At 36.7% G+C, this 27,583-nt stretch overlaps 1 protein-coding gene across 2 annotated transcripts in view; it reads left to right on the top strand.

Annotated features, from left to right (window-relative positions):
• The window catches only part of EXOC4 (exocyst complex component 4), an 850,866-nt gene that overhangs the window by 216,601 nt on the left and 606,682 nt on the right, over positions 1–27,583 (top strand). For both annotated transcript variants that reach the window (XM_010357736.2, XM_030932531.1), the window contains exons 8-9: positions 13,150–13,295; positions 17,958–18,046. In XM_010357736.2, coding sequence (XP_010356038.2) covers positions 13,150–13,295; positions 17,958–18,046 — 235 coding nt within the window. The remainder of the gene's footprint in view (positions 1–13,149; positions 13,296–17,957; positions 18,047–27,583) is intronic.

Raw genomic sequence — 27,583 nt, 5'->3', positions numbered from 1 at the left:
GAAGGTTTTGCGCATGGGTTAGAAGCTGAACTGGTCCTTGAAAGAAGGCTAGGATTTAGGTATTTTGGAAAGATCATTTTAGATAGGGATAATATGCATATATTCAGAACAGTGAGCACCTTACTGAATTTAGAACTAGATTCTGAAGAGGCTTCAATGAATTCGGTTGAGATGTTCTTTGTGGACTCCTTAAAGAACGGAACCACTTTATTTGTCTCTGCATTCTGGTGCCTTGTATTCTCAGTGCTTCCAAACCCCCTTATCTCCTGGTCTTTACAATGTTCCCCTTAAATTCCAATGAGACGGTACTTGACACAGTTCCTGGCACTTGGTAAGTACAAAGTAAATGCTGGTTGAATCTGAATTTGTAATTGTTATCTCTAAAAATTCTATTTTGAATGAACTGTAGGCAAATATTTTTTTATAAATGTGTCAATATTTACATATTACAGATAACCGATATAAAAGCATCTTTAGTAACTGAATTGCTAATTGAAAATGCTGGATCTTAGACACTTAATTGAGTCAACTGTCTCCAGAGAGTAATTTGGGTCTTTTCCAAGTTGCATTAACTCTTTCAGGTCATTAGGGTGGCACTTATCTCATTGGAGCAGAAATGTAATAAATGGTATTCCTATAATGTAAGTAAATTAATGTGCCTCAAAAAGCCTGAAGTTTCACCATGGGTGTTGTAGTTGTACTCTGAGGAGCTCATCTATGAATATGAAACAGCAATAAGTAGCTGCTGTTTGGAGCATCTTACTTTCAATTTAGGTAACCTACTAGAGAGTCCCTACTTTAAGACACTGTGCCTAGATGTTGACGGAGATACAAAGAAGAGACCTGGCTGACAGGCAGCAGAGAAGGCAAATAACTGCAAGATGATATCCTTGAGAGATACAAACTGCTGTATGGGTTTTAATTAGAGACAGATATCATAGTTGACAGTCGAGATAGATGGTAATCTCCCAGAAGACCGGAATCATGGCTTTTTTACACAATATACTCATTCATGTTTATTCTCAGTATATAGATATGTATATGTATAAATATTAATATGAACAAATATGTAAATATGAGATGAATAAGTCATAAACATATTTTACAGTTTTCATATATGTGCTTTTTTTCCTCGTGATAATATGAAATATTAATGTCTTGCACTGATCTAAAGTGACTATAGTAAGTAGGTGAAAACCAGGAAAAAAAAAACAGCATCTTTTAGTGATATACGCCACTCACTGGTTCCCTGTAACCTCAACTTGAGTGTCAGCCTACTGGTGAGATATTGACCTTTAGCTAGAAGAGAATATAAGAATGATTTATTCTACCCACCAGCATGCTACACATTTACATCTGATGGGAAGATAGAGGCACATAGTTGTCATCATAAGACCAAGGGGAAGTGATGTAAAAAGACCAGTGCAAAAAGAACTTTCAAAAGAAGAAGGTAGAGGTAACATTTCCATGAGAAGATAAAAATTCAAAGCTATAAGCCCCTCCCTCTGTTTCCTCATGCATGGGGTTGGCTTCATCTCCATGCATGTAAGTCTGATGAGTAACATCTGAATGGAGCAAAAGTACCTTGCTAAAATCCATTAAATTCTACTTAGATTCACTTTCTTGATCTCATACCCCAAGCTTTAAAAAAAAAAATTGTTTTTCCCTGATACCTGATATATAGCTAATATTCCCTTTACTTGATAAATGGAAGAGTAGTTAATGGCAGGAAAAAATTAGATAAATTTAGACTCGATGGAAAGCCTTTGGGAGTTATTTAGGAAACAGGATATAAAATTTTAGTTTAATCAACTGGTAATGATGTAAAAGGAACCAATAGGATCTAATCCTACAGAGGTTGATTGGGGCTGTGTTGTGAGAAGTGCTGAATAATAATGAGAAGATAGAGGTTTATTTATTTTGAAGGCATGGAGGAAGCCATTGAAGGACTTGTCAGATGAATGAAAACATTGAGTTTAATCTGGTAGCAGGTTGTGGGATAGACTGTCATGAGATGCATAAAGCAGGATATGGCCAGTGGGAGACTGTTTTAATAATCTGCATGAAAGATAATGAGGACTTGATTTAGAAAGATGAGTATGGGAATGAAAATATTTAGAAGAGGAACTGGATGTGAAATGTGTACTATTAAGTCTGTAGGATTTGGCAGGTGATTTGGAGAACAAGGCTGAGAAGAGCCACAATGAATTACACATTTTGATCCCAGGTGATCAGAAGAATGATGACATTAAGGAGTTCCCCGCCTTTGGTCCCCTTCCTCCCTTTGAGGAGAGGTGGTAGTAGAGAGTTTACCTGGTCAGGCTGAGTTTGTTGGACCCATGCTTTAGCATTTCCTAAAATCTGCTGCATTATTTTGACCTGCTTACTGTGATATGGATGTGAGAACCCAGACATTCTTGCAGGCAATGGCAGTGTATCTTTGGAGCTTGAGAGAAAGTATGATGTAAGAGGGATAATTGGGAATCATTCAGAATGTAGAAATAATAAAAATGGAAGAGAGCAGGAGCAAGGGTTAGGATATTTTACTTCCATGGTTTGACTACCGCATTTTACAGCCTAACTACTAATACTCAAGTAATAGTCTTAAGTATTAGTGTTAGTGTTAGTTCTTACAACCTAACTACTAATGCTCAAGTAGTTAGGTTGTAAAATATGGTAATCAAACTCATTGAAGTGAAAGAAAACATTCCAAAAGTTTAGAGAATGAGTATTAGCAAAAGCCTGAATTTGGTGATTGAGACCTTTATTGTAGAGCAAAGGGGAAGAGGAAAGAAGGAGAAGAATGATAATTGTGAGGAGATGATGAAGATACACAGATAATTTCATTTACCCATTCATGAACTCATTTACACTTATAAATTGATTACTGTGCTTCAGGCAGTGTTCTAAGTGGAATATTCATTTGACCCTGATGATAGTACTGTGGAATAGATGATATTATTTCTGTTTTACAGATGAAGAAACTGAGGTTCTGAGAGGTAATATCATAGATATATAGTTACTGGAATATATTAGAAAAGAAACAGATTTCTGAGCCTTATACTGAAAGATGATAATAGTCTGTTATGTGCTAAGCATTTTATATGCATTATTAAAAATTTTTTCATATTAATTCTATGAAGTAGTTCTTTTTCTGTTTCCAGCTTTTAAGTTCAAGGGTACATTTGCAGGATGTGCAGGTTTATTACATAGGTAAATGTGTGCTTCTATGAAGTAGTTCTATTATTATCTTTTATTATTATTTTTATTTCACAGATGAGAGAAGTGAGGCTTAGAAAGATTAAGTAACTTGACCAGGGTCACATAACTAATAAGTAGTAGAGTTGATTTCAAGCACAGACTTTCTGCGTTTTTATATGACCCTCTCATTTTGTAGTTCTAAGGCAGGCACATGAGTTTCTATTTTAAAAGAGTTCTCCAAGTGATTCCTATGTGCAGACCAATCTTCCCAGAATTTTAGCACAAACTGAGAAGGAAGAGGTCTATATTTTTTGGGAGCAGATAAAACATTGTGGACAAAGAGAACTCAGAGTTGGTGACCTTATAGATGGAGTATTTCCTAAGGACACAGAATCCTAAAGAATAGTAGAGTGGAGGTTATTGGAATCTAGGAGACTGAGAAAGACTCTGTGATGGTAGAAGGAGTCAATATATTATGATGAAACATATTAGTCTTACAACAGAGTAAAATTGTGCTAATTAATTAATTAACAATTAACCAGTAGCTGAAGTGTTTTTTTTTTTGGAGTTAGGGTCTCATTCTGTCGTCCAGATTGGAGTGCAGTAGTGCAGTCACAGCTCATGGTAGTCTTGAACTCCTGGGCTCAAAGGATCTTACTGGGTCAGCCTCCCAAGAAGCTGAGACTACAGGCACATGCACACCTGGCTAGTTTTTAATTTTTTTTTTTTTTTTGGTAGAGACAGGGCCTCACTACTGTTACCCAGGCCGGTCTTGAATTACTGGTCTCAAGCAGTCCTCCCGCCTTGGCCTCCCAAAGTGTTAGGATTATAGGCATGTGCCACTGCACCCAGCCTGAAGTTTTTGTAATGGGGTAAGACAGTTCTAGAGTTTGGTAGTCAAAGTTGAAGAGAAAAGGGGAGAAAGCAATGTAAATAGGTAGAATGAACTTTAAAGTATGTTTAAATGAAATGGGCAGAGAATATATTGAAGCTATAGTTAGGAATATACCTTTGAATGTTGAGACCATTTTTGTGCCGTCCCCTAGCATAATCTCTTTTATTTGTCTTTTTTTTTTTTTTTTTTTTTTCTTAATGGAGTCTTGCTTTGTCGCCCAGACTGGAGTGCAGGTGGCACCATCTCGGCTCACTGCAGCTCCACCTCCTAGGATCACGCCATTCTCCTGCCTTAGCCTCCCGAGTAGCTGGGACTACAGGCGCCTGCCACCATGCCCGGCTGATTTTTTGTACTTTTTTAGTAGAGACAGGGTTTCACCGTGTTAGCCAGGATGGTCTTGATCTCCTGACCTCGTGATCCGCCTGCCTCGGCCTCCCAAAGTGCTGGGATTACAGGCATGAGCCACCGTGCCTGGCCAACTTGTCTTTGCTTTTTAAGAGTGAAAGTAGAAATAACAAACTATTGAAATACCATGAGATCCAAAATACATGGAGGAAAAATTGACTGAAAGGAGTAGTGGAAAATTCAGTAATTATGGTTGGTGATTTTTTAAAATAATGAATACTCTTTTTCAACAATTAATAGAACAACTAGAAGAAAATACAGAGAAGACTTGAGCAACACTATTAACCACCCTGATTTAAACTGACATGTATGGTACAGTCAACACCATCAGAATTCAGATGATCTCAAGGTCATATAGAATATTTTCCATGTGAGTCTATATACTAGATCACCAAGTAAATCTCAATACATTTAAAAGAATTGAAATCACACAAAATATATCCTCTGACCACAACAGAATTAAACAAAAAAAGGAAAGAAATTTGTAGGTCCCCAAATATTTGGAAAGAAGACAACAAACTTGTGAATATACTATGGGTAAAAGAAGAAAGACCTAAAATGAATAATCATATGTTTTCATCCCAAGAGCTAGAAAAAGGAGAAAACTCAGCCGGGGGCAGTGGTTCACACCTGTAATCCCAACACTTTGGGAGGCTGAGGTGGGTGGATCACCTGAGGTCAGGAGTTCAAGACCAGCCTGGCCAACATGGTGAAACCGTGTCTCTATTAAAAATACAAAAAAGTAGCTGGGCTTGGTAGTAGGGGTCTGTAATCCCAACTACTCAGGAGACTGAGGCAGGAGAATCACTTTAACCCAGGAAGTGGAGGTTGCAGTGAGCCAAGATCACACCATTGTACTCCAGCCTGGGCAACAAGAGTGAAATTTCATCTCAAAAAAAAAAAAAAAAAAAAAAAAAAAAAAAAAAAAAGAAAACTCAAAGCCAAAGCAAGCAGAAGTTAGGAAATAATAAAGGTAAACTGACAATCAATGAAATAAAAATCAGGACAACTGTAGAGAAGAACAATGGAACCAAATAGAGGTCTTTTGAAAAGATCAAAAATTGATATATCTTAACCAACCAATTAAAAAAAAGGGAGATCTAAAGAATACCAAAATCAGGAAATGAAAGAGGAGATGTAACTACAGACTCTATACAGAAATTAAAAGGATTCTGAGACTACTATGATATGCCAGTCAGACAATGTAGATGAAACAAATTTCACACAAAGGACCAAAAGTGACCCAAGAAGAAATAGAAAATCTGAATTGTCCTATAACAAATAAATTAGTAATTAAAAATTTTCCTGCACATTATGTAATTCACACAAATATTCTGTCAAACATTTAAAGATGAAATAATATCAGTCCTTTGCAAACTCTTTCAGAAAATAGAGAAACAGTTTCCAATGCATCCTAGTAGGCCAGTCTTACCCTAATAACAAAGCCAAAGTATTATAGGAAACTGTAGACTTACAAACATAAGTATAATAATGTTGAACAAAATATTAACAAGTTGAATGTATCGACATATAAACTGTATTATACCATGATTCATTGGGATTTATTTTAAAAGTCAATTAATGTGTTACCATATTAATAAAGAGCCAAAGTCACATAATCATCTCAATAGATATGGAAAAGCATTTGATCTCCACTGATTATTCATTAAAAAAGGAAACTTACTTAACCTCATAAAAGACACTTGTGAAAAACCTGCAACTAGCATCACCAAGGAACTTTTTGACCTAATGCAAATTTATTAACTTATAGAACATGGAGATACCATCAATCTTAACCTATTCACATTATTTACCTCAAGTTCAAGGGAGTATATTCAAAACAAAATTTATTGCCGCCATGCGCTACACAACCCATGTTTCATGCATTCTTAATTATTGTTCATAGAACCATAATTTTTAAAATCCCTCAAATAGCAATCTTTTAGCCATTGCTTTTATTTCACCTTTTTTCTCCTTTTTTTTTTTCAGAATGACTGATTAAATTTTGTTCATTTTTTTTCTCTGCCTTGACTCTTAAATTTGTCCTAATTGTATAATCTTATTGCCACTGCTTTAGTTTAAAACCTTTTAATTTTCTAAATTGAGCTGTCTTGGTAGGTTGTCTCTTCTTGGTCTCCTTCCTTTATAGGATTTTCCTGATCATTCTTTTTGCCCCCAATCCCATTTCCTTCCAGTCAATAATTTTGTATGCTGTCAGATCAATTTACATACAGCATATTTATCACCATTTTATTTGCCTGTTTAAAACTCTTTTTTCGTTGCCTCATTTTGTATTTGGCTTCAGTTTGTAAGTTTGTTATTACAGATTTTTTTTTTTTTTTTTAAAGATTCTTGGACGTTTGTCAGTGTACTCCCTTTCCAGGCTTACCTCTCGTTGGTCATTTTAATGTCACCTGAAATATTTGTTAGTTACTGAAGACAACTTAAATGTTCTCAGCACTATTTCTTTGCTTATTCTGTTCTGTGCCTTTTTTTTTTTTTTTTTTTTTTGGGGGGGGGGGGGTTCACACATTCTAAGATTCAATTTATGTCCTTCTGTAGTTCCATGATCTTGAATGCTTTTTTTGTTGCCCTAGTTAGAAGCCATCTTGTCCTCCTATAAATGCACTTAGCCATATTTTTGTCCTGATGTTTTACCACTTTCTCCTTTGTGTTGTCATTCGTGTGTGTCTCTATTACTAGATAAGTACACTGAGGGAAGGACTTATTTTTGAGTCCTGGTTTTATATCTAGCATAATACTTTGCATATTTTCTGTGTTAAATAAATATATATTTAAAATGAATGAAAGCATTTGGAAGCTATTAAAACTGGGCTTTCTTTGCTAAGAGCTATTCTCTTGGGAAAAAGAAAAAAAACAAAACATGAGTAGTTTGATCAGATGTTTGATACAGGGCCAAAAATACATGTGTACTCTTGGAAGTTTTTGATTTGTTTTATTCTGAACACTAATGAACCATTCACAAGACCATAGCATTAGTGATTTTAATTGTACAACTGCCATTGACAATGAGTATAATTGAGCAGGCATCCGCTTTGTTTTCAAAATGATGATTTTTCCTTTGCTTTCCTTACTGCAGAATATTTTAGACTTTATACAATGGGGAAATTAGACTGCTATATTGAAAAAATAACTTTTTCTGTTATTTTTTTCTGTTATTAACATTCTATTCATAGTAAATCTATGAGGAAAACCCAATAATTTTTGGTAATTTAAAATGGACATCCTAACTTAAAAATATTACTGTATTATTTCAGTCTCTTGGCTATAATGTTTTCAGGAATCAAGGTTATAATTTGGTTGATATATTACCCTGATTTTGTCTCTCATCCTTTTCAAGTGCTTTTGAGACATCCTGTATTGGGTGCTATACTTTCTGCTTGGGCTCTTCCCTTGCTCCATGAAAACCAGGAGGCGCCTCCTGGAAGAAAGCCAGAGGAATTCTCCTACTGTGCTTCCTTGTTTCTTCCAGGGATCATAGCTGTCAGTTTCTGCCTAATTTGATTCCTCTCTAGGGTCTTCAAATTCTTATTTTTTAGTATTTTTTTTGGCTTTTACAATTACCAGCAAGAGGACCAGTTCAATGAGAACTGCTTTGCTGTACCCGGAATACAAACTATTGGGCACTAACATTTTAAAAGAGCAAGTTATTGAAAATTCCAGTATTTAATATAGGCACATTTAAAATATTGCCCAAGAGAAGTTGAGTCTTAGTTCATGTTGAGAGCTTGAGGTGATGTTTTCGTGTTACTATTTCTCATGTCTATTATCAGATTCATCAAGGAGGACCAATATACTATGGTTTAATGTAAATCACTGAATATGTGAAGTTAGTAGTCAAGAAAATTGGGGCAGGACGTAGTGGCTCACGCCTGTAATCCCAGCACTTTGGGAGGCTGAGGCGGGCGGATCACGAGGTCAGGAGATCGAGACCGTCCTGGCTAACACGGTGAAACCCTGTCTCTACTAAAAATACAGAAATTAGCCTGGTGTGGTAGCACGCACCTGTAATCCCTGCTACTCAGGAGAGTGAGGCAGGAGAATCGCTTGAACCTGAGAGGCGTTGGATTCAGTGAGCTGAGATCGTGCCACTGCACTCCAGCCTGGGCGATAGAGTGAGACTCTGTCTTAAAAAAAGGCAAGAAAAACAAATAAAAGGAAAATGGGGTTCATAGTTGTACAGATTGAAATGTGTGCAAACCACTACTCCTGTTTTTATGAGATACCAGTATTCTGCAAAGATAGTAATTTTGGTATAAATGTCAATAGATGCATATTAATATATACTCATTGGCCGGGCGCGGTGGCTCAAGCCTGTAATCCCAACACTTCGGGAGGCTGAGACGGGCAGATCACGAGGTCAGGAGATGGAGACCATCCTGGCTAACATGGTGAAACCCCGTCTCTACTAAAAAATACAAAAAACTAGCTGGGCGAGGTGGCAAGCGCTGTAGTCTACTCGGGAGGCTGAGGCAGGAGAATGGCGGGAACCTGGGAGGCTGAGCTTGCAGTGAGCTGAGATCCGGTCACTGCACTCCAGCCTGGGCGGCAGAGCGAGACTCCGTCTCAAAAAAAAAAAAATGAATAAAAAAAAAATGTATATATATACTCATCAATCCATAGGTATCTTAGTGAAGGAACAAATACTCATTTAAGCTAAAAATATATATTAGATGCTCCAAAGACATTTTATCTGTGATTAAAAGTCACAACCATCCCTTTTCTTTTAAATTTTATTTGTATTGTAGATTTTTGTACTGAGGATTAATTTAAGAGTTCATTCTACTTTGGAGACTATTTTTAATTTGCATATAACAACATATTCATTAAGGCTTCTTATATACTTTTTAAAAAAATGTTCAGGAGTTTGTTGTACTTTTTTGATTTGCTGGTCCGTTGCATGGCTCTATGGTGGAAGTAAAGAAATGTAATGCTTTAAGGAACATACAAATTGGGGGTAGTCAGGTGTCTTTTTTATTAAATAAGGACTAATAGTATCAGGCAGTTTTTGATGAATACTTATTGAATGATGTAGAAAATGGGTGTTTTAAGAGTTCAGGAAAGGGTATAGCCGACTAGACTGGCCTGGGAAGGGCTCATTGAAGAAAAAACATTGGAAAAGGAACATACAAATTGGGGGTAGTCAGGTGTCTTTTTTATTAAATAAGGACTAATAGTATCAGGCAGTTTTTGATGAATACTTATTGAATGATGTAGAAAATGGGTGTTTTAAGAGTTCAGGAAAGGGTATAGCCGACTAGACTGGCCTGGGAAGGGCTCATTGAAGAAAAAACATTGGAATTGTTCCTGGAAGGGTTTGTTGGTATTTATTTAGGAGAGAAGGTAATCTAGATTAGGCCTTTTAGAAATGAAAATGCCCACATATATTAAGGGAAGAGTTAAGTAATTTTGATTACAGTGTTGGGTTCACATTTAAGAGAATAAGATACACTTGGAAATATGTATTGAAGTCAGAATATTGTAGATGATGAAAGGAGTAGCCTTCTGATGATAGCAGCAGTGTTTTAGGACTGTCTGTTGATAGTATGTGAGGAGGACTGGGAGGGTAAGAGATGAAAGGCAGAAAATTCAGTGAATACTAATTGAACTAAGTTGGTGGCTGTCAAAATGGACAGAAATGGGCAAACTAGTAGAGAGTTGAGGAACAGTCATTAATGATCTTGAGGACTAATTCCTTTCTGGGCACAAAGGGTATGGGAATGTATCAAAAGATGGTTCTGAAGTTTTAAACCTGAGAAAGTAGTGAAAATAAGAAACTACCAACAAAAAAAGAAGACAGAAGTAATTAATGCTTTTATGGGAAGATGATTTAGGTTTCAGAAAAGTTGATTTTATTAGTGAAATATGTGAATGTATATCAAGCATGCAGTCACAGATGTGGGACTAGAGCTCAGGAGAGAAATGAGGAATCAATCACATTGTGATAAAGGAAACAGTAGATGTAAAGGCTACTTTTTAAAGTTTGGGACCCAAAGACAAAAGGAAAATAAGATTATAGATATAGCATAAGGACCAATGTAAGTTTTTTGTTGAGAAAGTAGGATAAGTATGTGTTTGCAGATTGAAAGCAGAAGTGGGTGGCTAGGAATAGACTAACAATGCTGAGTGGTAACAGTTAAGGGGACTTTACTGATGATGAGAAAGGGCAAAATGATCTTAAAATACCTGTGTTTTGAGGTCAGTATTTTATTACACAAGGCCTTAATCATTGGATTCTAGGACAGCAAGTGCCTCAAAAGAGTTACTTGGATTAATGTATTTTCACGCTTTAGTAGAAACATCACTCTGTCATGTTGGTGTTAACCATCTGAAATATGAGTGAAACAATGCATTTATTTACATCTTTCTGTGTTATATTAATTTGAAATTCTTTTCTGGTTTACTGGTCTTTTTGATTGCAGATTGCTGAAAATCTTATTAGTAGCAGTGGCAAATATACAATATAATTTAGTCCCTGCATTGAGTTGTTACTAGAGACCCAACTCAATATTCTCCCTGACCATTGGGTAGTTTGGGTGATGTATTAACAGAGATAGTATTTATCATTATATTATTTCATTCATATACTGAATAATACTCTAGTGGCTTCATAAATAAATAAAAAATATTTACCAGTCTATTGACATGTCTTGTACTTTCCAGGTGCAATCCTTATTGGATTGAAATAAGAAAATGAAATAAAGTCCATTTACTGCCACCTATAGACCTGTGCTTATTTAGGTGCTCTTGTGTTGGGTGCATATATATTTACTATTGTTATATTCTCTTGCAGAATTGACCCCTTTATTAATGACCTTTTTTATCTTTTTTACAGTTTTTGACTTAAAGTCTATTTTGTCTGGTATTGGTATAGCAAATCCTACTCTTTTGTGTTTTCCATTTGTATGGAATATCTTTTCCCATATCTTTACTTTTAGTCCGTGTGTCTTTATAGGTAAAGTGAGTTTCTTGCATGCACCACATTACTGGGTCTTATTTATTTATTTATTTATTTATTTATTAGACAGAGTCTCACTCTGTTGCCCAGGCTGGAGTGCAGTGGTGTGATCTTGGCTCACTGCAAGCTCCGCCTCCTGGGTTTATGCCATCCTCTTGCCTCAGCCTCCCGAATAGCTGGGACTACAGGTGCCCACTACCACGCCTGGCTAATATTTTGTATTTTTAGTAGAGATAGGGTTTCACCGTGTTAGCCAGGATGGTCTTGATCTCCTGACCTCGTGATCTGGCTGCCTCCGCCTCCCAAAGTGCTGGGATTACAGGGGTGAGCCACCCCTCCTCCCCGTCTTGTTTTTTTAATTCATTCAGCTACTGTGTATCTAATCAGGGAATTTAGTTCATTTACATTGTGTTATTATTGATAGGTAAGGACTTACTGCTGGTATGTTGTTACTTGTTTTCTAGTTGTTTTGTAACTCTTCTTATTGTCTTTCTTTGTGGTTGCATGATCTCTCTGGTAGCATGTTTCAATTTGCTGCCTTTTGTTTTTAGTGTATCTGTTACAGGTTTTTGCTTTGTGATAATTCTTAGATTTTAAATTGGATTGATTTTATAAGTAGGACCTGTTGGCAGTAGTCAATTTTTTAATTTTTTAATTTTTTTGAGACGGAGTCTCACTCTGTCACCCAGACTGGAGTGTGGTGGCGTGATCTCAGCCCACTGCAACCTCTGCTTCAAGTGATTCTTGTGCCTCAGCCTCCCAAGTAACTGGGACTACACTTGTGCACCATCATACCCAGCCAATTTTTTTTTTTCTTTTTTTTTTAAGTAGAGATGAGGTTTCACTATGTTAGTCAGGCTGGTCTCGAACTTCTGTCCTTAAGTGATCCTCCTACCTCAGCCTCCCAAAGTGCTGGCATTACAGGCATGAGCTGCTTTGCCTACCTAGTAGTCGATTTTTTAAAAGGCAATTGCTTTTCTTGTGTTGAAGCTCTCAAATGAGTAGTGGCTATGGAAATTCTTTGCAAGTCAGGACTTCTTAGCTTCCTGTGGCCTTTCTATATCTCTTATTGGCAGGTTTGTTGTAGTGTTTATCTACTATGTGTAATAGTGAGTGGTAAGAGCATGGACTTCCTAGTCCACTAGGAATCACTTTACAACTCTTGAACCTCTGTAAGCCCCATTTCTTTATCTGTAATCTGTGAATTTATCTGATAAAATTCTGTGCTTTGCAAGAGATAATACATTTTAGATGGATTAACATGTTGCCTACATCATAGTAAGCCTTGAGTAAATGTTATGGCATTGCTGCTAATGCTGCTATAGTTCAGAATAATGAGCATTAAATTGTGATTAAAGAGGAATGTTAACTCACTCAGCACAATATCTGACACATAATAGATACTCAATAAAAACGTTCCTTTTACTCCCATGTTCAAATGCCCACCACACCTCTCTTCCCTATGAATAGGTAACAAGTAGATGACTTACTAGCTATAATGAATCTTTTCTTAGATCCCCAACTAGGAAAGTTAATGACCAGGTTAATATATTCCTGAATGTCAAGGATGAGGTTTTAGAATTAGATATGCATAGTTTTAAAATAGTTTTTCTTAATAGCACATTAAAAATGTGTATATTAACATTAACTGGTTTATCTGGTTGCACAGATGCTGTTAACTGAGTACTTGGATATGAAAAATACTCGTACGGCTAGTGAACCATCAGCTCAACTAAGCTATGCCAGCACTGGACGAGAGTTTGCAGCCTTTTTTGCCAAGAAGAAACCTCAAAGGCCAAAAAATTCTCTTTTCAAGTAAGTATTATTCTGCTGTTAAGATAATAGGTTTTAAGAATTGTTAGACTGAAGTAAGACGACTTCCTACTTTATTGATAGCCATCACTTTCTCTAGCTTAAGTTGATTGAAGTAATTTAACGGAAGTGAATATATGTTGAGTTTTATTTATTTTTGTTTTCTGTCAGGTGAGGTGGCTGTTTTGGGTATGGTGACTGGACTACCTGGAACTCCTAATAAAAATTTCTGGAACTTGTTTCAGGGGAGTTTTATTTAAAATTAAGAGAAATGAAACTCCCCAATTGTTTCTGGGAAATTTTATATGAAATGAAAGGAAATGAAATATGTCAGCCTTGAAAAATCCCCAAGAGCCAAGAAACAACCTTTGTTAATAAAGTTATGCAAATGTTTCTAGCTAAGCAGTATTGGGCCTTATGTGGTTACTTGTTTAGTAAAAGAACAATCTGGGTTTTCTTTTCTCTAATTATTACCTTAGTTAACTCCACCAAGCCATGTGCCCAAAGTATATATCTCTTGGCAACAACTAATAGTTAATAATATTGATAATAACTTCAATAATAACAGCTACCATTGATTGTTTCCTAGGTATCAGGCACTGTACTGGGTGAGTTTCTCAAAATAATCTCAATTAAACATACTTTAAATTGGATTATACTAAATTTCAGCAGCAGCAGTAGTAGCTCACGTTTATTGAGTTCTTACTAAGTGCTAATCAAGGCATTACATTATTTTCATAGATTATTTTATTTACTAATTACAACAATCTTATAGGCAAGAGTTGTATTTTTAATACTTTGTACACATAAAAAAATTGAGACATGAATGGTTAAGTAATTTATATAAGGTCGCATAGCTAACATTTGGTAGAAGGAGGATTTAAATTCTGGCAGTCTTACTTTAGATATATTTTCTTTTGAGGGTTTAGTAGAGATTTAAGTAGTTGTGTCTGTAAATATAAGCATGTGAAGTGACCACCATAGAAGTATCCCAGTATATTGAATTTATTCTTTTTCAGCAGTTGGAGCTCTAATACCTTCTATTGATTCACATTTGAGGCCTGGTTTTATCTTAGATTTGTAGTGTTTTTAATAATTAAAGAAAGCTTCAACAGTTTATTTATTTTGTGATCTAGCAGAGAGATTTATTTAGTATGTCCCTGCCAGAAATGAAATCTATTCCGTTTATTGAATGCATTCCTTTTTAAACAGTTTTATTCAGAGAGTAGCTGCAATATCAGTTAAAATGCTTTAGGCTGCAAGTAACATAAAACCTTAAATACAACAGATTGAACTATAAGAAAGTTACTATCTCACATAACAGGGATGAATGTGGAGGTTTCCTTAATTCAACTGTACAGTATCGTAAAGGACTTAGCCCTTTCCATCTCTCTGCATTGCCATTCTCAACACATTAGTAATGGTTTCTATTGCGATCACGTGGTGTATCCAGTCCACTAAAGACAGTGTGGGCAAGAAAATAGCATGTGATTCTCCCTGTGAATCTGTCTCTTTGAAAAAACATACAGACTTTATTTTTAGAACAGTTTTAGCTTCATAGAAAAGTAGAGCAGGAAACACAGAGATTTCCTTTTTCTCCCGTTCTCATTTTACCCTGTTAACATCTGGTATTAGCATGGTCTGTTTGTTAGAGTTGATGAACCAGTATTGACATGTCATTATTAACTAAATTCCATAGTTTACATTAGAGTTCACTCTTTGTGTTGTACAGTTCTAATGGGTTTTCACAAAGGCATAAGGTCATGTATCCACCATTACAGTGTCATACAGAACAGTTTCACTGCCCTAAACATCTTCCATTCACCGCATATTCATCCCTCCACCCTCCCTAACCGCCGGCCACCTCTGATCTTTTGACTATCTCCACAGGTTTTGCTGTTTCCAGAATGTCGTATAGTCAGAATCAGTGTTTAGCCTTTTCAGAATGGCTTCTTTTGCTTAGCAATATGCATTTAAATTTCTTCCACATCTTTTTGTGGCTTGATAGATGTCTCTTTGTGTTGCTGAGTAACATTCCTTTGTGTGGATATGCCATAGCTTGCTTATTTACCTATTGAAGGACATTTTGGTTGCTTCCAACTTCTGGCAATCATGAATAAAGCTGCTCTAAATACTCATGTGCAGGTTTTGGTGTGACATAAATTTTCAACTCATTTTTGTAAATACCTGGGAGCAACATTGCTGGATCATTTGGTAATACTATGTTTAGCTTCATAAGACACTGTCAAACTGTCTTCTAAAGTGGCTATACCATTTTAAATCTTTTTAAATTAGTACTTATTAATTATCAATTTATTAGTCATTTCTGCTAGTGACAAAACTCTTTGGTAGGTTTCTATTAAGCTCTAGGATTGGGTCGTAAGCCCATTCCTAAACTAGTCACTGGCAAGGGGAAGCAGATCTCAGTGGTTGTCTTAAACTAGTCAGGTTCCTCTCTAGTGCTAGGTTTCCAGCTGGAGAGGAAGCCACTTTTTCTGAGCACATGACTGAGTAAAGAGCAAGGAAGTAGAATGCCCAGATGGAATCAGGGCTATGCCAGCAAGCACAAAGATAGTAGAAGGAAAAGGTAGCTGGTAGAGGCAACTGACACTGTCTCAAATGCGCCTAACCAGGCTCGGCTCTTCTCTTCTCTTCTCTTCTCTTCTCTTCTCTTCTCTTCTCTTCTCTTCTCTTCTCTTCTCTTCTCTTCTCTTCTCTTCTCTTCTCTTCTCTTCTCTTCTCTTCTTCTCTGTTTTGTTTTCTCTATTTCTAGCTCAATTTAACCTTCTAAATATGGAATCATTGCAGAAAGCAGGCTTTAGGGTTTTTAGAGATCATGCTCTCAACCATCACTCTGACTTTCAGCCTCAGTCAGACCACATACACATTTTCAAACTTTTAGCCAGTGCTTCTGAAGTTGTGGTATTGGAAAAAAAATAGAAATTGTTGGAAATGAACAAATTGTCTTAAATAATTATTACACATTTATTATTGTTGGGCAGTAATGAAACTTATCACAGAGACACAGAATTAGGCCGTTATTACAGATGTATCTGTTTCCAGTCTTGGTTCTATCATTGAGCCCATGTGAGTTTGGGCAGGTCTCAGTGCCTCTGGCTATAAAATAGGGAGGTGAGACTCAATCTCTATTGCCTCTTTTACTGCAAAATTGTATCAATCTGTGACTTGTCGCAGACATAAAAAGAATTCCTGAGTAGCAAAAATACATCAAGTCATAAAGGATTAAGATTTTGGCGAGCTGTAATCTGTTTTTATCACATCTGTAAAGGACTTTATTACCCTCTTTAATTGCCCTTAGCTAAGGTTAATTAAGTTTGTTTAAGTCCTGCCTTATTGTGCTATGTGTGCCTCTCTATTCTTTGCTTAAGAGTTTTTTTTTTTTCTTTGCCATATCTGATCAATAGCTGTCAGCAAGCTTTTTGGAGGTCAGTGGCTTCTTTTCTGCCCTTGACTGGCAGGTGGCATGTTTGAAGTACTGCACACTTTGCCTTATTTCCGGCTGTTAGTACCCTCTTAGTTCTTGGCAGCGTGCAGAGAGGGGATCAAGCAACCCAAGTGTTTCCCTCACAGACTGACATTCATCTTGGTATTCATCTTCCTTGTCAAGGAAAGGATAAAGAAGGCATAATTAAGAAAATGATGGTGTGCCTGCCTTGTTGCCAGAAACCTATCCCATTAGCACTATTGCTTGTACTATGTTGCTGCTTACCCCTTAGTGGCAGTCATTCATAGAAGGATTCCTCCGTCTGGCAGGTTGTTATCCTGCCTTTGAAATCTCAGTTTGAAATGGAATCTCTTAGCACATCAAAGGATTTACTGTTTGATATGTCATAATTTTATCTGTTTTTTTCTTACTTGCACGTTTCTCTTAAGACTGATTTGTTTTTGTTATTTCTTTTTATAGTTATTATTTTAGGTTTTAGAAACCTGTCCTTTGTCATGAGTCTCTTGTTCTCCTTCCTTCACCAGTGTTTCTAACCTCTGAAATAGTTCCTGGGTAGGTGTGAACAAATATTGCATAGCTTGGTATTTTTGAGAATATTTTATATGGTAGGCAGCAGGTCAAAAAACTAGCAGCCATTTAGAGAAGAAACTGATTTTTAGACCGTTTAGGGAGAGACCATAGCTGCCTTGCTTTTCTGGTGCCATTTTTCAGCCACATTTCTAGTATGTCCTTTGTCTAGTCCTCTACCTATGGGAGTTAGGCGCGAGTTCTGCTCTGAGGAGCCAGTGTGTCTGTGTTGGCAGCTGGCAGTCATTGGTGACTTTTGAGCTGGATGGTAACGTAATTAGAATGACTTCATAGGATGCTCTCATTGCTGTATGTATAAGGATCCTGACAAAGGCAGATGGGGGTCTGAAAGCAAAAGGAAGTTGGGGCAGATCAGAGTTGTACCAGTTGAAATGGAGAATAAGCAAAAGATCCAAATATGGTTGTAATGGAGCCTTAGCCAGGAATAGCATTCATAAATCAAGGTCTGTGGCAGCTGGCCCTGGCCCTGTCATGGTATAGCCAAAGTGTCTTCATCACAGAATGTCGGGGAGCACCACACAGACCAGAGTAGAATACTTGTGGAATACAGAGCTGGTCAGCCCTTACTCATTTTATACCTGCTTGTCTGTTTCCCCTGTGTTTCTCCGCAGGTTCGAATCGTCCTCCCATGCCATCAGTATGAGTGCCTATCTGCGAGAACAGAGAAGGGAACTCTATAGTCGGAGTGGAGAACTGCAAGGTGGGTGATTGCGCTTCTCTGGAAAAATTAATTTTCTGGAGGAATATCTCCTTTATTGCATGTGAGTTTGTTTCCTGAATTCACAAGATCCTTTCAAGATAACAAACACTTTATGACTTAATAATTTGTTTCGTCTATAATTTCCCAGCATCTGCTGCCAAGCAGGTAAAACTATTACTGTGGCCATAGGACTCATAAACCTGCGACTGTTCAAGTGGGAATTCAAAGCAAAAAGAGATGAGGCCAGGTTCGTCTTGCTTAAACAGAAGACCCGAGTCCAGTCAGAGTCTAGGAGAAGGCTGGTCTTCTGCAACTGTCACTGTTACTTCTAATTGCTGTTTTTGACACCTTCTAGAATATGGCAGGAGTACCTGAGATTTGGGAAAGGGAAAATGCAACCACTGTCATTATTGAAAGGGAAAAAGATTTCTCTAAATAGTATGTTATAATCGACATAACTGTGATATACAGGATCTTTGATACCCATGTGTGGTTACCAAAGAGTTGTAAGCTGAGGAAGAAAATATTTAGAAAATAAATGAAATATAAATAAATATATTAGACTGATAACATTTCCTTCTGTGACAAAAAGGTGCTGATCATAGTAAATGTAATGGGTTAAGAAAGATTTAGAGGTCAGGTGTGGTGACTAATACCTGTGATCCCAGCACTTTGGGAGACTGAGGTGGGCAGATCACTTGAGTCCAGGAGTTCAAGACCAGCCTGGATGACATGGTGAAGCCCTGTTTCTATAAAAAGATACAAAAATTAGTTGGGCATGGTGGCATGTGTGTATTCCCAGCTACTCAGGAGCTTTAGGTGAGATTGCTTGAGCCTGAGAGGCAGAGGTTGCAGTGAGCTGAGATCATGCCACGGCACTTCAACCTTGGTGGCAAAGTGAGACCACGGTTTCAAAAAAAAAAAAAAAAAATTGTTGAGGGCCTGCTAAGTGTAAGACATCTTAGGTGTTGGAAGTAATGGAAGTTGGGTACAAAGAAATATAAAGCCTAAAGATCTAGTTATGAAAGTAAAGTATACGTATGTGTGTGTGCATATATACATACACACACACACGTCAATAACAATATCAGGAAGTAAATACTAACAACTGAGTGTGTGGTATGGATAAATTGCTAGAGAAATTACAAGAAAGGAGTGATTACATAAATTATTTTATAACTCTGGGCTTTTCTCCATGAGGGACGGGAACAAATACTTTTACTGTCTTTGATACATTGGAAGCACTTAGCATTTTGCAGTGACTGGCCTGTGTAATTAAATATTTAATTTTTAAGACTCATTATTCTATACCACAAGACTATGAAGTAACCACTCAACCTTTCTTGATTTAAAGACTATTGCCTTATCATTCCTAACTTCACCTTTATTATTAATAGAATAACCTCTAAGTTTTTCCAGAGATGCTGCTGTACTCTCTCATAGTTATATCACAGTGATAGTTCTACAGCCCATATATGTGGTCACCAGAAGTAAAAGCCTAGAAGTATGTTTAAGGTATTAGGAAGAGGAGATTAGCCTACCAACATTTTATTTGATATGAAAGGGTTGTCATGCATTCTGGAAGACATGCAATGTGCATGTTGAGAGTCTTGATGAAGAGGAGTACAGACAGTCATTAGACCTGGAACAAGTGAAAGGACAGAAAGGAGTGAAGGAGGAGGGTGACCCATGCTCTGGTAGGCTGCTGCCTCCCAGGAGAAGAGGCTAGGCTGCCAACAGTGAAAGGAAATGATGATAACAGAACATACATTCTTGTAGGAGGTAGGATTGTGCTTGAACTGCCCTTAGCAACTTATCTAAGGTTAGTGTGTCTTCACATTCACGGTGTCCTAATTTTAATTTCTCTTCAGAGTTGCCTTAAGGAATAGTTTACATTTGCCTCCATATTTTTTTCTCCACCTGTCTTCTAATACACATACATTTATTTAATGGTGACAAAGCGTCTCCTTTCTTCTTTTTTAGGTTGAGTCCTGATTATTTTCTTTCTTAAAAATTGATAAACATTATCTGTTAGAGCAGTTATAAGGTCCCAGCTAAATTGAGTGGAAAGTAGAGTTCTGTGTGCCCTTGTCCCCACACATGCCCACCTTCTTCCAGTGTCGACATCTGGCAGCACAGTGCAGCCTTCCATTTGACCCTTCCAGATGAACAGGCAGAACATGTCCCTATGGTTACATAGGGACCAAGGACCTCTCATCACTCACTCACACTCAAGCATAATTAGTCAACAAGGGCACAGGACTGGTGGCAGATTCTTTCTGCTTGTATGAGTGAGAATGGAGAGCACTCTGTGCGGCAGCCATGGGAAGGCTTTTCAGTCCCACCCCAGTGGTCCATGCTCTCTTGAGAGGCAGTATAGGGTGGCAGTGCAGAGTAGGCGGCTCTGGGCCCAGGTTGCTTCCATTTAGGAACCTAGCTCCCCAGCACTCTTTGCACTCTTTGTAACCTCCGGCAAGTTCCATGGTCTCTGTGCCTCTTTTTCCTTTTCTCTAAATGGGAATAAAAGTAACACTCCCAACTTCACGAGGTGGTCGTGAAAATTAGGTGAGTTAAGCTAGGAAGTGTTTCAAAAGGTGTCTGACATACACTGGATGCTATGCCTTTCTTCTTCTCTATTTCTAGTATTGTGGTGTAACTTCAGAGTTTTCACACACATTCTGTTTGTCCTTTCTGTCATCTGTGTATGGCTAAGCCCTCCTGAGCTTTCCAAGTTAAATTTAGGTGTCGCTCATTCAGATGGGCTTCCCTGCTTGTCCCTCCTCTCTCAGCCTGACATGAATACACGCACATTCTGGGGTTGTGGCCCCTGCTGTGTGTTACTGCCACATCTTTAATGATGTTCTGCTGAGTACTTTCCATACTGCAGTGTGGAACAATGCTCTCTTGTTTGAGTTTGCCACAAAACTATAAGCTCCAAGGGTAAAACACTATTTTATTTTCTGTGCTTCGCACAGTACCTGGTACAAGAAATGTTTGATAAATACTGGTTGACTTAGTGACAGAATGAATGAGGACAGTTAGGATCTAAAATAGGATAGAGAGCACCATGGAGAGGCAGGAACGGCCTGAAAGGAGCTACTTTCAGCTTTATAGTTTTCCATTAGTCTTTAAGTTGAAGACAAAGTAGAGGGTATACATATATGGTTTTGTCCTCTGCAGTTATAAGCTTTATTAAGTAGAAATATTGCCCTTGAGCTCTCTGGCCCAGGACAAAACTACTGTATGTAATTGAAAAACATTTTAAAATCTAAGTGACAGAGAAATTTTACTCTGTGAGAATGGTTAATGGAGAAATCACTATAATCTAACTAGGAATTTTCCCATCCTTCAAAAAGTTAATTGAAACACGGGCTTTCAAGCACAAATCAATTGAACTTACCAGTTTTCAGCAAGGATATTTCTGGTTACAACAGAAAAAAAGTAATAGTTAGCAAGCACATTATGTTCCTAATAGCCATTAAAAATACTTTAGGTGAACTGACATATTACACACTTGGTGAGAGAATGAATCAGCGGACCAGTTTTTGTAAAAGTCTGATGATGTTTCATTGAGGAGGGAAAGTTTCTCTGATCAATGCTTTTAACATTTCAACAGGAAAAAAAGAGAAGAAAATCATACCTGTCTTCCATTAAAAACTGCTGTCCTTTTTCAATTATTCCATTAATCTGACTGGTCCAAGGACCGCAATGAGATTTGCATTTCAACTTATCCCTAAAAAGGCATAATTGAATAATTCAGTCAAACCATAAGAGACTAGGGGAAGATTTTTGTTTCTTCTGTTAACACCATATAGCGGCAGCTTTGCTTCCCAGTAGTTTCGGTTCATAGGTCAACTTTTCCTTCCATTGCAGGGGAGCGGCAAATAAATCCACCAGAAAGACAAAGTAACATTAAAAAGCTCAAATTTTACAAAAGTTAAGTTCCTGCCAACATTTTCAATTTATCATACAATTAGAAATGTTACTCAGTCTAACAACACCCAAGGGGATAAAAGGATTAAAAAAATGAGATTTCTTTGGTGGTATCAACCCATCTCAATAGGCTCTAACTGTTATGGTACAGATGGTTCATTATATAGTCTGCTGTTGGCAGTTGGGCTGCAGAGATGCGGGTGCTGCTTCAAAATGTGTGAGATACCAGGTGGAAATCTAACTTGTGGATGTGTCAGTGTTAATCATGGGCTTCCTGTGGTTTTAGCCTCTGCCGTTTCATTGTACTTAGACAGCAGTGTTGGGAGTGAAGAAAGATACAAGTTTTAATGAACATTTAATTTGAATATAGCTTCTCAGGTTTAATGTATAATTCTTCAGGGGAATAGCTAATTGATGAACACATTATCTGGTGGGAGTTAAAAACAAAAAACAATCTAAAGACTGCCAGTCATGACCAAAATAAGCTCACAGGTTTATCAGTGACATTCTGCCTCAGATTTCTCATAGAAAAAAATTAGAACTGTTATCAGTTCTGACTACTTTAGGGGAATGTTGTGACTATTAACTTAAATATTAAATTATTAATATTAGAAATTTCTACATTAGAAACATTAGATTAGCAATGTTGATTTAAATGATAAAGTGGTGTTTTAAAAAATCATCTTGGGCCGGACACAGTGTCTTATACCTGTAATCCCAGCACTTGGGGAGGCCCAGGTGGACAGATCACTTGAGGTCAAGAGTTCGAGACCAGCATGGCCAAAATGGTGAAACCATGCCTGTAACCCCAGCTACTTGGGAGGCTGAGGCAGGAGAATTGCCTGAACCTGGAAAGTGGAGGTTGCAGTGAGCCGAGATCGCGCCACTGCACTCCAACCTGGGTGACAGAGTGAGACTCCATCTCACAATAAGTAATTAAATAAGTCAGTAAATAAATAAATAAAAATAAAAAAATTATCATCATGGAGTTAAGAGTGCCCCATCTACTTCTTTACTTCCCATTTTCTCTTCAACTCCAGTCCACTGAGTTAGCTCTCCTCCGAGTCACCAGTGGTCTCTGCTTGGCAGACTTAGTATTAGCTTTTTCTGGCATTCATTTCACTTGATCTTTCCACTGTTTTTCTTTTCTTATCCTCATGTTCTTTCAGAGTCTTGTCAAAAGCCTGTTGGAGTATCTCATGATTTGGTCCTGGGATTTCCTCTGTGCTCACTTTGTAGACTTTCCCCAGATGATCTCAGCCAAGAAGACCAAGCTTCACTGGGTGCCTGAGCACAGCTGACCTCCATGTCTGTGTCTTCTGCCCTTTTCTCATTGTTTTCTGACCTTTTCTAGCATCCTATCTCTCCACATTATAATTCTTTATCGCAATATTTAAAAAATTTTTCTCTTTATACTTTTCTTAATATGTACATGTCTTATTAATTTCTTAACTTCCTTCACTTCCCTTGACCCAGAATGCGAGCCTTATTCACGGGTACATTTCAGTACCTAGGATAATGCTTGGCTTGAATTAGGCACTTAAAGACATATATGATGAACACATATGATTCTGTCTTTAATATCTCCTTATTTGTGGGTACAAGCCTACTTATTTGAGAAACCCTAGTGGCTGTTTAAATAAACAGACTGGGAGTCCTGTGATTTGTCTTTTCTCATTTTTAAGGATAATAAAGCCCATGAATGAGTAAGAGTATATTAATTGCCATTGATTCGAACAGAAATATATACTCAATTTCCATTATGTTTTCTTTTCTATCTCGGGACTGCTTAATACTTCTGTTTTTATTCAATGATATTACCTTTAGAGTGCCATTTTTATTTCCATTAGTTTAATGAGTGGCCTTTCTATAGCTCTGACATTAAAATGTTCTGTAAATCTCCAACCACTTGAGACTTCAATTCTTTAAGATGATTTGCATTACATAGGAAATATGGACATACTGGCATAAGGAAAAACTGAGCTCTTATACTGACCTGACTTGAATTTTCTGAGTTTTTCTCTCTAATGGGTTGTTGGTGACTAGGATTGTGAATGCTTAATGATATTGTATGTAATTAATCTGTTCGGGAGTGTCTTGCCTTAAGAAAAGGTTTGAGATAGTATTTGAGATAGATTCACTCTGAGTTGATTATCCATTTTTACTAAAAGGATTTATAATAGGAGTCTCTTATATAGCAAGCTGTTCTATAATGGAGCGTTTAAGGCAATATTTCACTTTCGCACACATTTTTGGGGTCATTTTGATTGAAGTGAGGTGCGTTATTTTGTATAGCAATATTACGCTCATGACATATATTTGTTCTGCAGCCTTAAATATAAGAAGCACTTTCAAAACTTTATACCCTGAAGTTTGATTAGAAAATTCTTTGTAGCCTTCTAGAATTTGCTTAATGACTTCGTTAATAATAGCTATGTAACAATATGCAGGGAACATGAAAAAAAGTACATTTTTTCTTCTGAAAATTGCATATAATTATCGCAAAATAACTTTTAATCTTTCATAGTTATCTTTTCTGTCTTAGCCTCTAAAATAGTGTTTAAAAATTGATTCCCCTTTTCTTCGTAGATTTATATTCTTGCTTTTTTAAAAGAATGACCTTAACTTACTTATATGTAAGATTTGTCTTATAATAAAGTTATAATAGAATTTTTACAAATGCTAATTTCTTTCTCTATCCCTAAGACGTTGTAACTAATAAATATACTTTCCTCAGGTCATGAACAGATTGCATTATTTCAAATCATTTAGGAAATAAAATTATTCTTATGCCAAGATTGTTATCAAGTGTATTACTTTTTAGCCTTAATTGATATGATGTAGAAATTTATTTAAAAATATTCTTTAGTTATGAATTTAGTTTATACAAATTAGATTTGTTTTCTGAATAAATCTGATCATTATTTTGTCTAGCCAGTAGACAAACCATGGGTAGCTGAACCATATGGAAGAGCCTGGAATTTACGATAACATGGATCTTTGAGAGTACAAAATAACAATCACAAAGCCCATTGCTTAGTAAAGCCTAAGAACCTCACTCTTGAGATAATGATACTTGGTCATCACACAGAACTAGTTGATGACATCTAACCTTATTTCTAAAAGGATTCTAATCATTCATACAGATGTGAGAAAAGAGGGAATGCTGGTAAATGAAATATAATGTATTTGAGTTTTAAAAGTTGAACAAATGCATTTCTCTATATTTGTATTATACTTCAATTATAAGGTTTTTTTTTAAAAGCCAAATTTATGGCCTTGGGGTGGTGGCTCACTCCTGCAATCCCATCTCTTTGGGAGGCCAAGGCGAGTGGATCACCTGAGGTCAGTAGTTTGTGACCAGCCTGACCAATATGGTGAAACCCTGTCTCTACTAAAAATAGAAAAATTAGCTGGACTTGGTGGTGTGTACCTGTAGTCCTAGCTAGTCGGGAGGCTGAGATAGGAGAATTGCTTGAACCCTGGAGGTGGAGGTTGCAGTAAGCCGAGATAGTGCCACTGTGCTCCAGCCTGGGTGACAGAGTGAGACTCCGTCTCAAAAAAAAAAAAAAAAACATCAAAAAAACACTAAATTTGTGTAAAAAGTTTTTGTTTTCAGAACAAAAACTTCTGAAACGATGCAACAGGGAAATTTAAAAGTTAACTTATATCTCATATTTTTAATTATTTGATTCACATTAGTTTTTTAATAAGGTAGAAATAACAGCTTTGCTCATCTTATTAGACCTTTTTTAGGCCCACAAGAAAGTATATTTTTAGCAATTCTAATAGTTTATGTAATACCACTCATTATGAGTTAAGCCTTGTTAAAGTACACAGAAGACCACAAACATTTATGGCATATAGTAAAGAAAGTAATTATTAGAAACGGATGAAAATGCTAAATAATGAATTTATTATATTGTCCCAATAAACACAATTCGTGAGATAATTTTGTATTTGAAAATGAAATTTGGATCCTTTTAAGAATACTAATAGTATTAATAGAAATTTTCCTTTCTGAAGGGAGCTATTAATTACCAAATTTCAGAGGAAATTTATGTAAACTTGCAGGTAGTGTGATATCTGGAAAATCAAACAATAGATTTTAGTGTTAGAAAGTGCTTTAGAACTCATAGTCTAGTGCTTTTTAAATTCATTTTTTGTTATAGAACTCTTCTTCTGTTTCATCTTATGTCACAGTTCAAGGTAGACAACAGGTAGAAGTGGAGATGGTTTAACAAAGTGGGGTTGAGGATTCAGAGCCCCATCTGCCCCGGCCCCCATTTCATATTTTTCTTTTTCCTTCCTCTGTGTTGGCACCCAGAGTACTATTGAAAACACTGAAGACTCAGAAGCAGACTTACGGAAATATTATATGAGGGAGAAATGATGTTATAAAGTTTAGGAAGAGAACAGACCAGCCAATAAAGAATGGTGAGACAATTGATCATGCATACAGGAAAAAAAAAAAAAAAAGAAATTGGATTTGTACCTCATATCATTTAGGGAAATGAATTTTTTGTTTTTTTGTTTTGTTTTATTTGTTTGTTTGTTTGTTTGTTTTTTGAGACGGAATCTCTCTCTGTCGCCCAGGCTGGAGTGCAGTGGTGCTATCTTGGCTCACTGCAAGTTCCGCCTCCCAGGTTCTCGCCATCCTCCTGCCTCAGCCTCCCGAATAGCTGGGACTACAGGCGTCCACCACCACGCCCGGCTAATTTTTTGTATTTTTAGTAGAGATGGAGTTTCACTGTGTTAGCCAGGATGTTCTCGATCTCCTGACCTCATGAGCCGCCTGCCTCGGCCTCCCAAAGTGCTGGGATTACAGGCGTGAGCCACCGTGCCCGGCCGGAAATAATTTTTCAATAGGTTGATAACTCAAATGTGAAAGTCAAACCTATTCATAATAACATTATTTTAGTAGCAAAAACTGAGAACAGCTCAAATACCCATAGAAAGAAGGATGGATATGTAAGTTGTCCTAGAGCCACGAAGTAGAATACTATGTAGCAATTAAAATGAAATGAACTATGCTATACATTGAGTTGGTTGAATCTCAAAAGTAGTCATATAAGAAAATATTAGATTATATATTAGAAATTAGATTATATATAAAAATATGTAAACATTTATAATGTAATACATATAAAATCTCTATAAAGTCTAATATATAATATATAAATCTAATATCTTACATATGTAAACTTAATATGTAATATATGAATCTAATAGATAATATCTAATATATTTAGTATATGTAAAATCTAATGTCATTTGTATGAAGGTCAGAAGCAGACACGACTGAATAACCTGTTTCGTAGGAATATATCCTGTGTGATAAAAAAGTGAAAAAGGTAAAGGCATAAATATAAAACTCAAGGAAGAGATCACCTCTGGAGAGGATGGAGGAGGGATGTAACCAAAGAGAGGAGCTTGTGGGGATTCAAAGATACTAGTAATGTTCTGTTTCTTAAGCTGTTATAGAAATACTGTTGTTTTATTCTTTTAAAAACTGTACAAATGTCGTATGTGCTCATACATTTCATAAAATGTACAGATATAAACAGTTGTTAAAGAAGTCTCTTAAAGCTTTAGAGACAAAAC

The sequence above is a fragment of the Rhinopithecus roxellana genome, chromosome 6 (assembly GCF_007565055.1).
Source record: "Rhinopithecus roxellana isolate Shanxi Qingling chromosome 6, ASM756505v1, whole genome shotgun sequence".
Classification (NCBI taxonomy): Eukaryota; Metazoa; Chordata; class Mammalia; order Primates; family Cercopithecidae; genus Rhinopithecus; species Rhinopithecus roxellana.
This window is presented reverse-complemented; position numbering and strand designations above follow the sequence as displayed.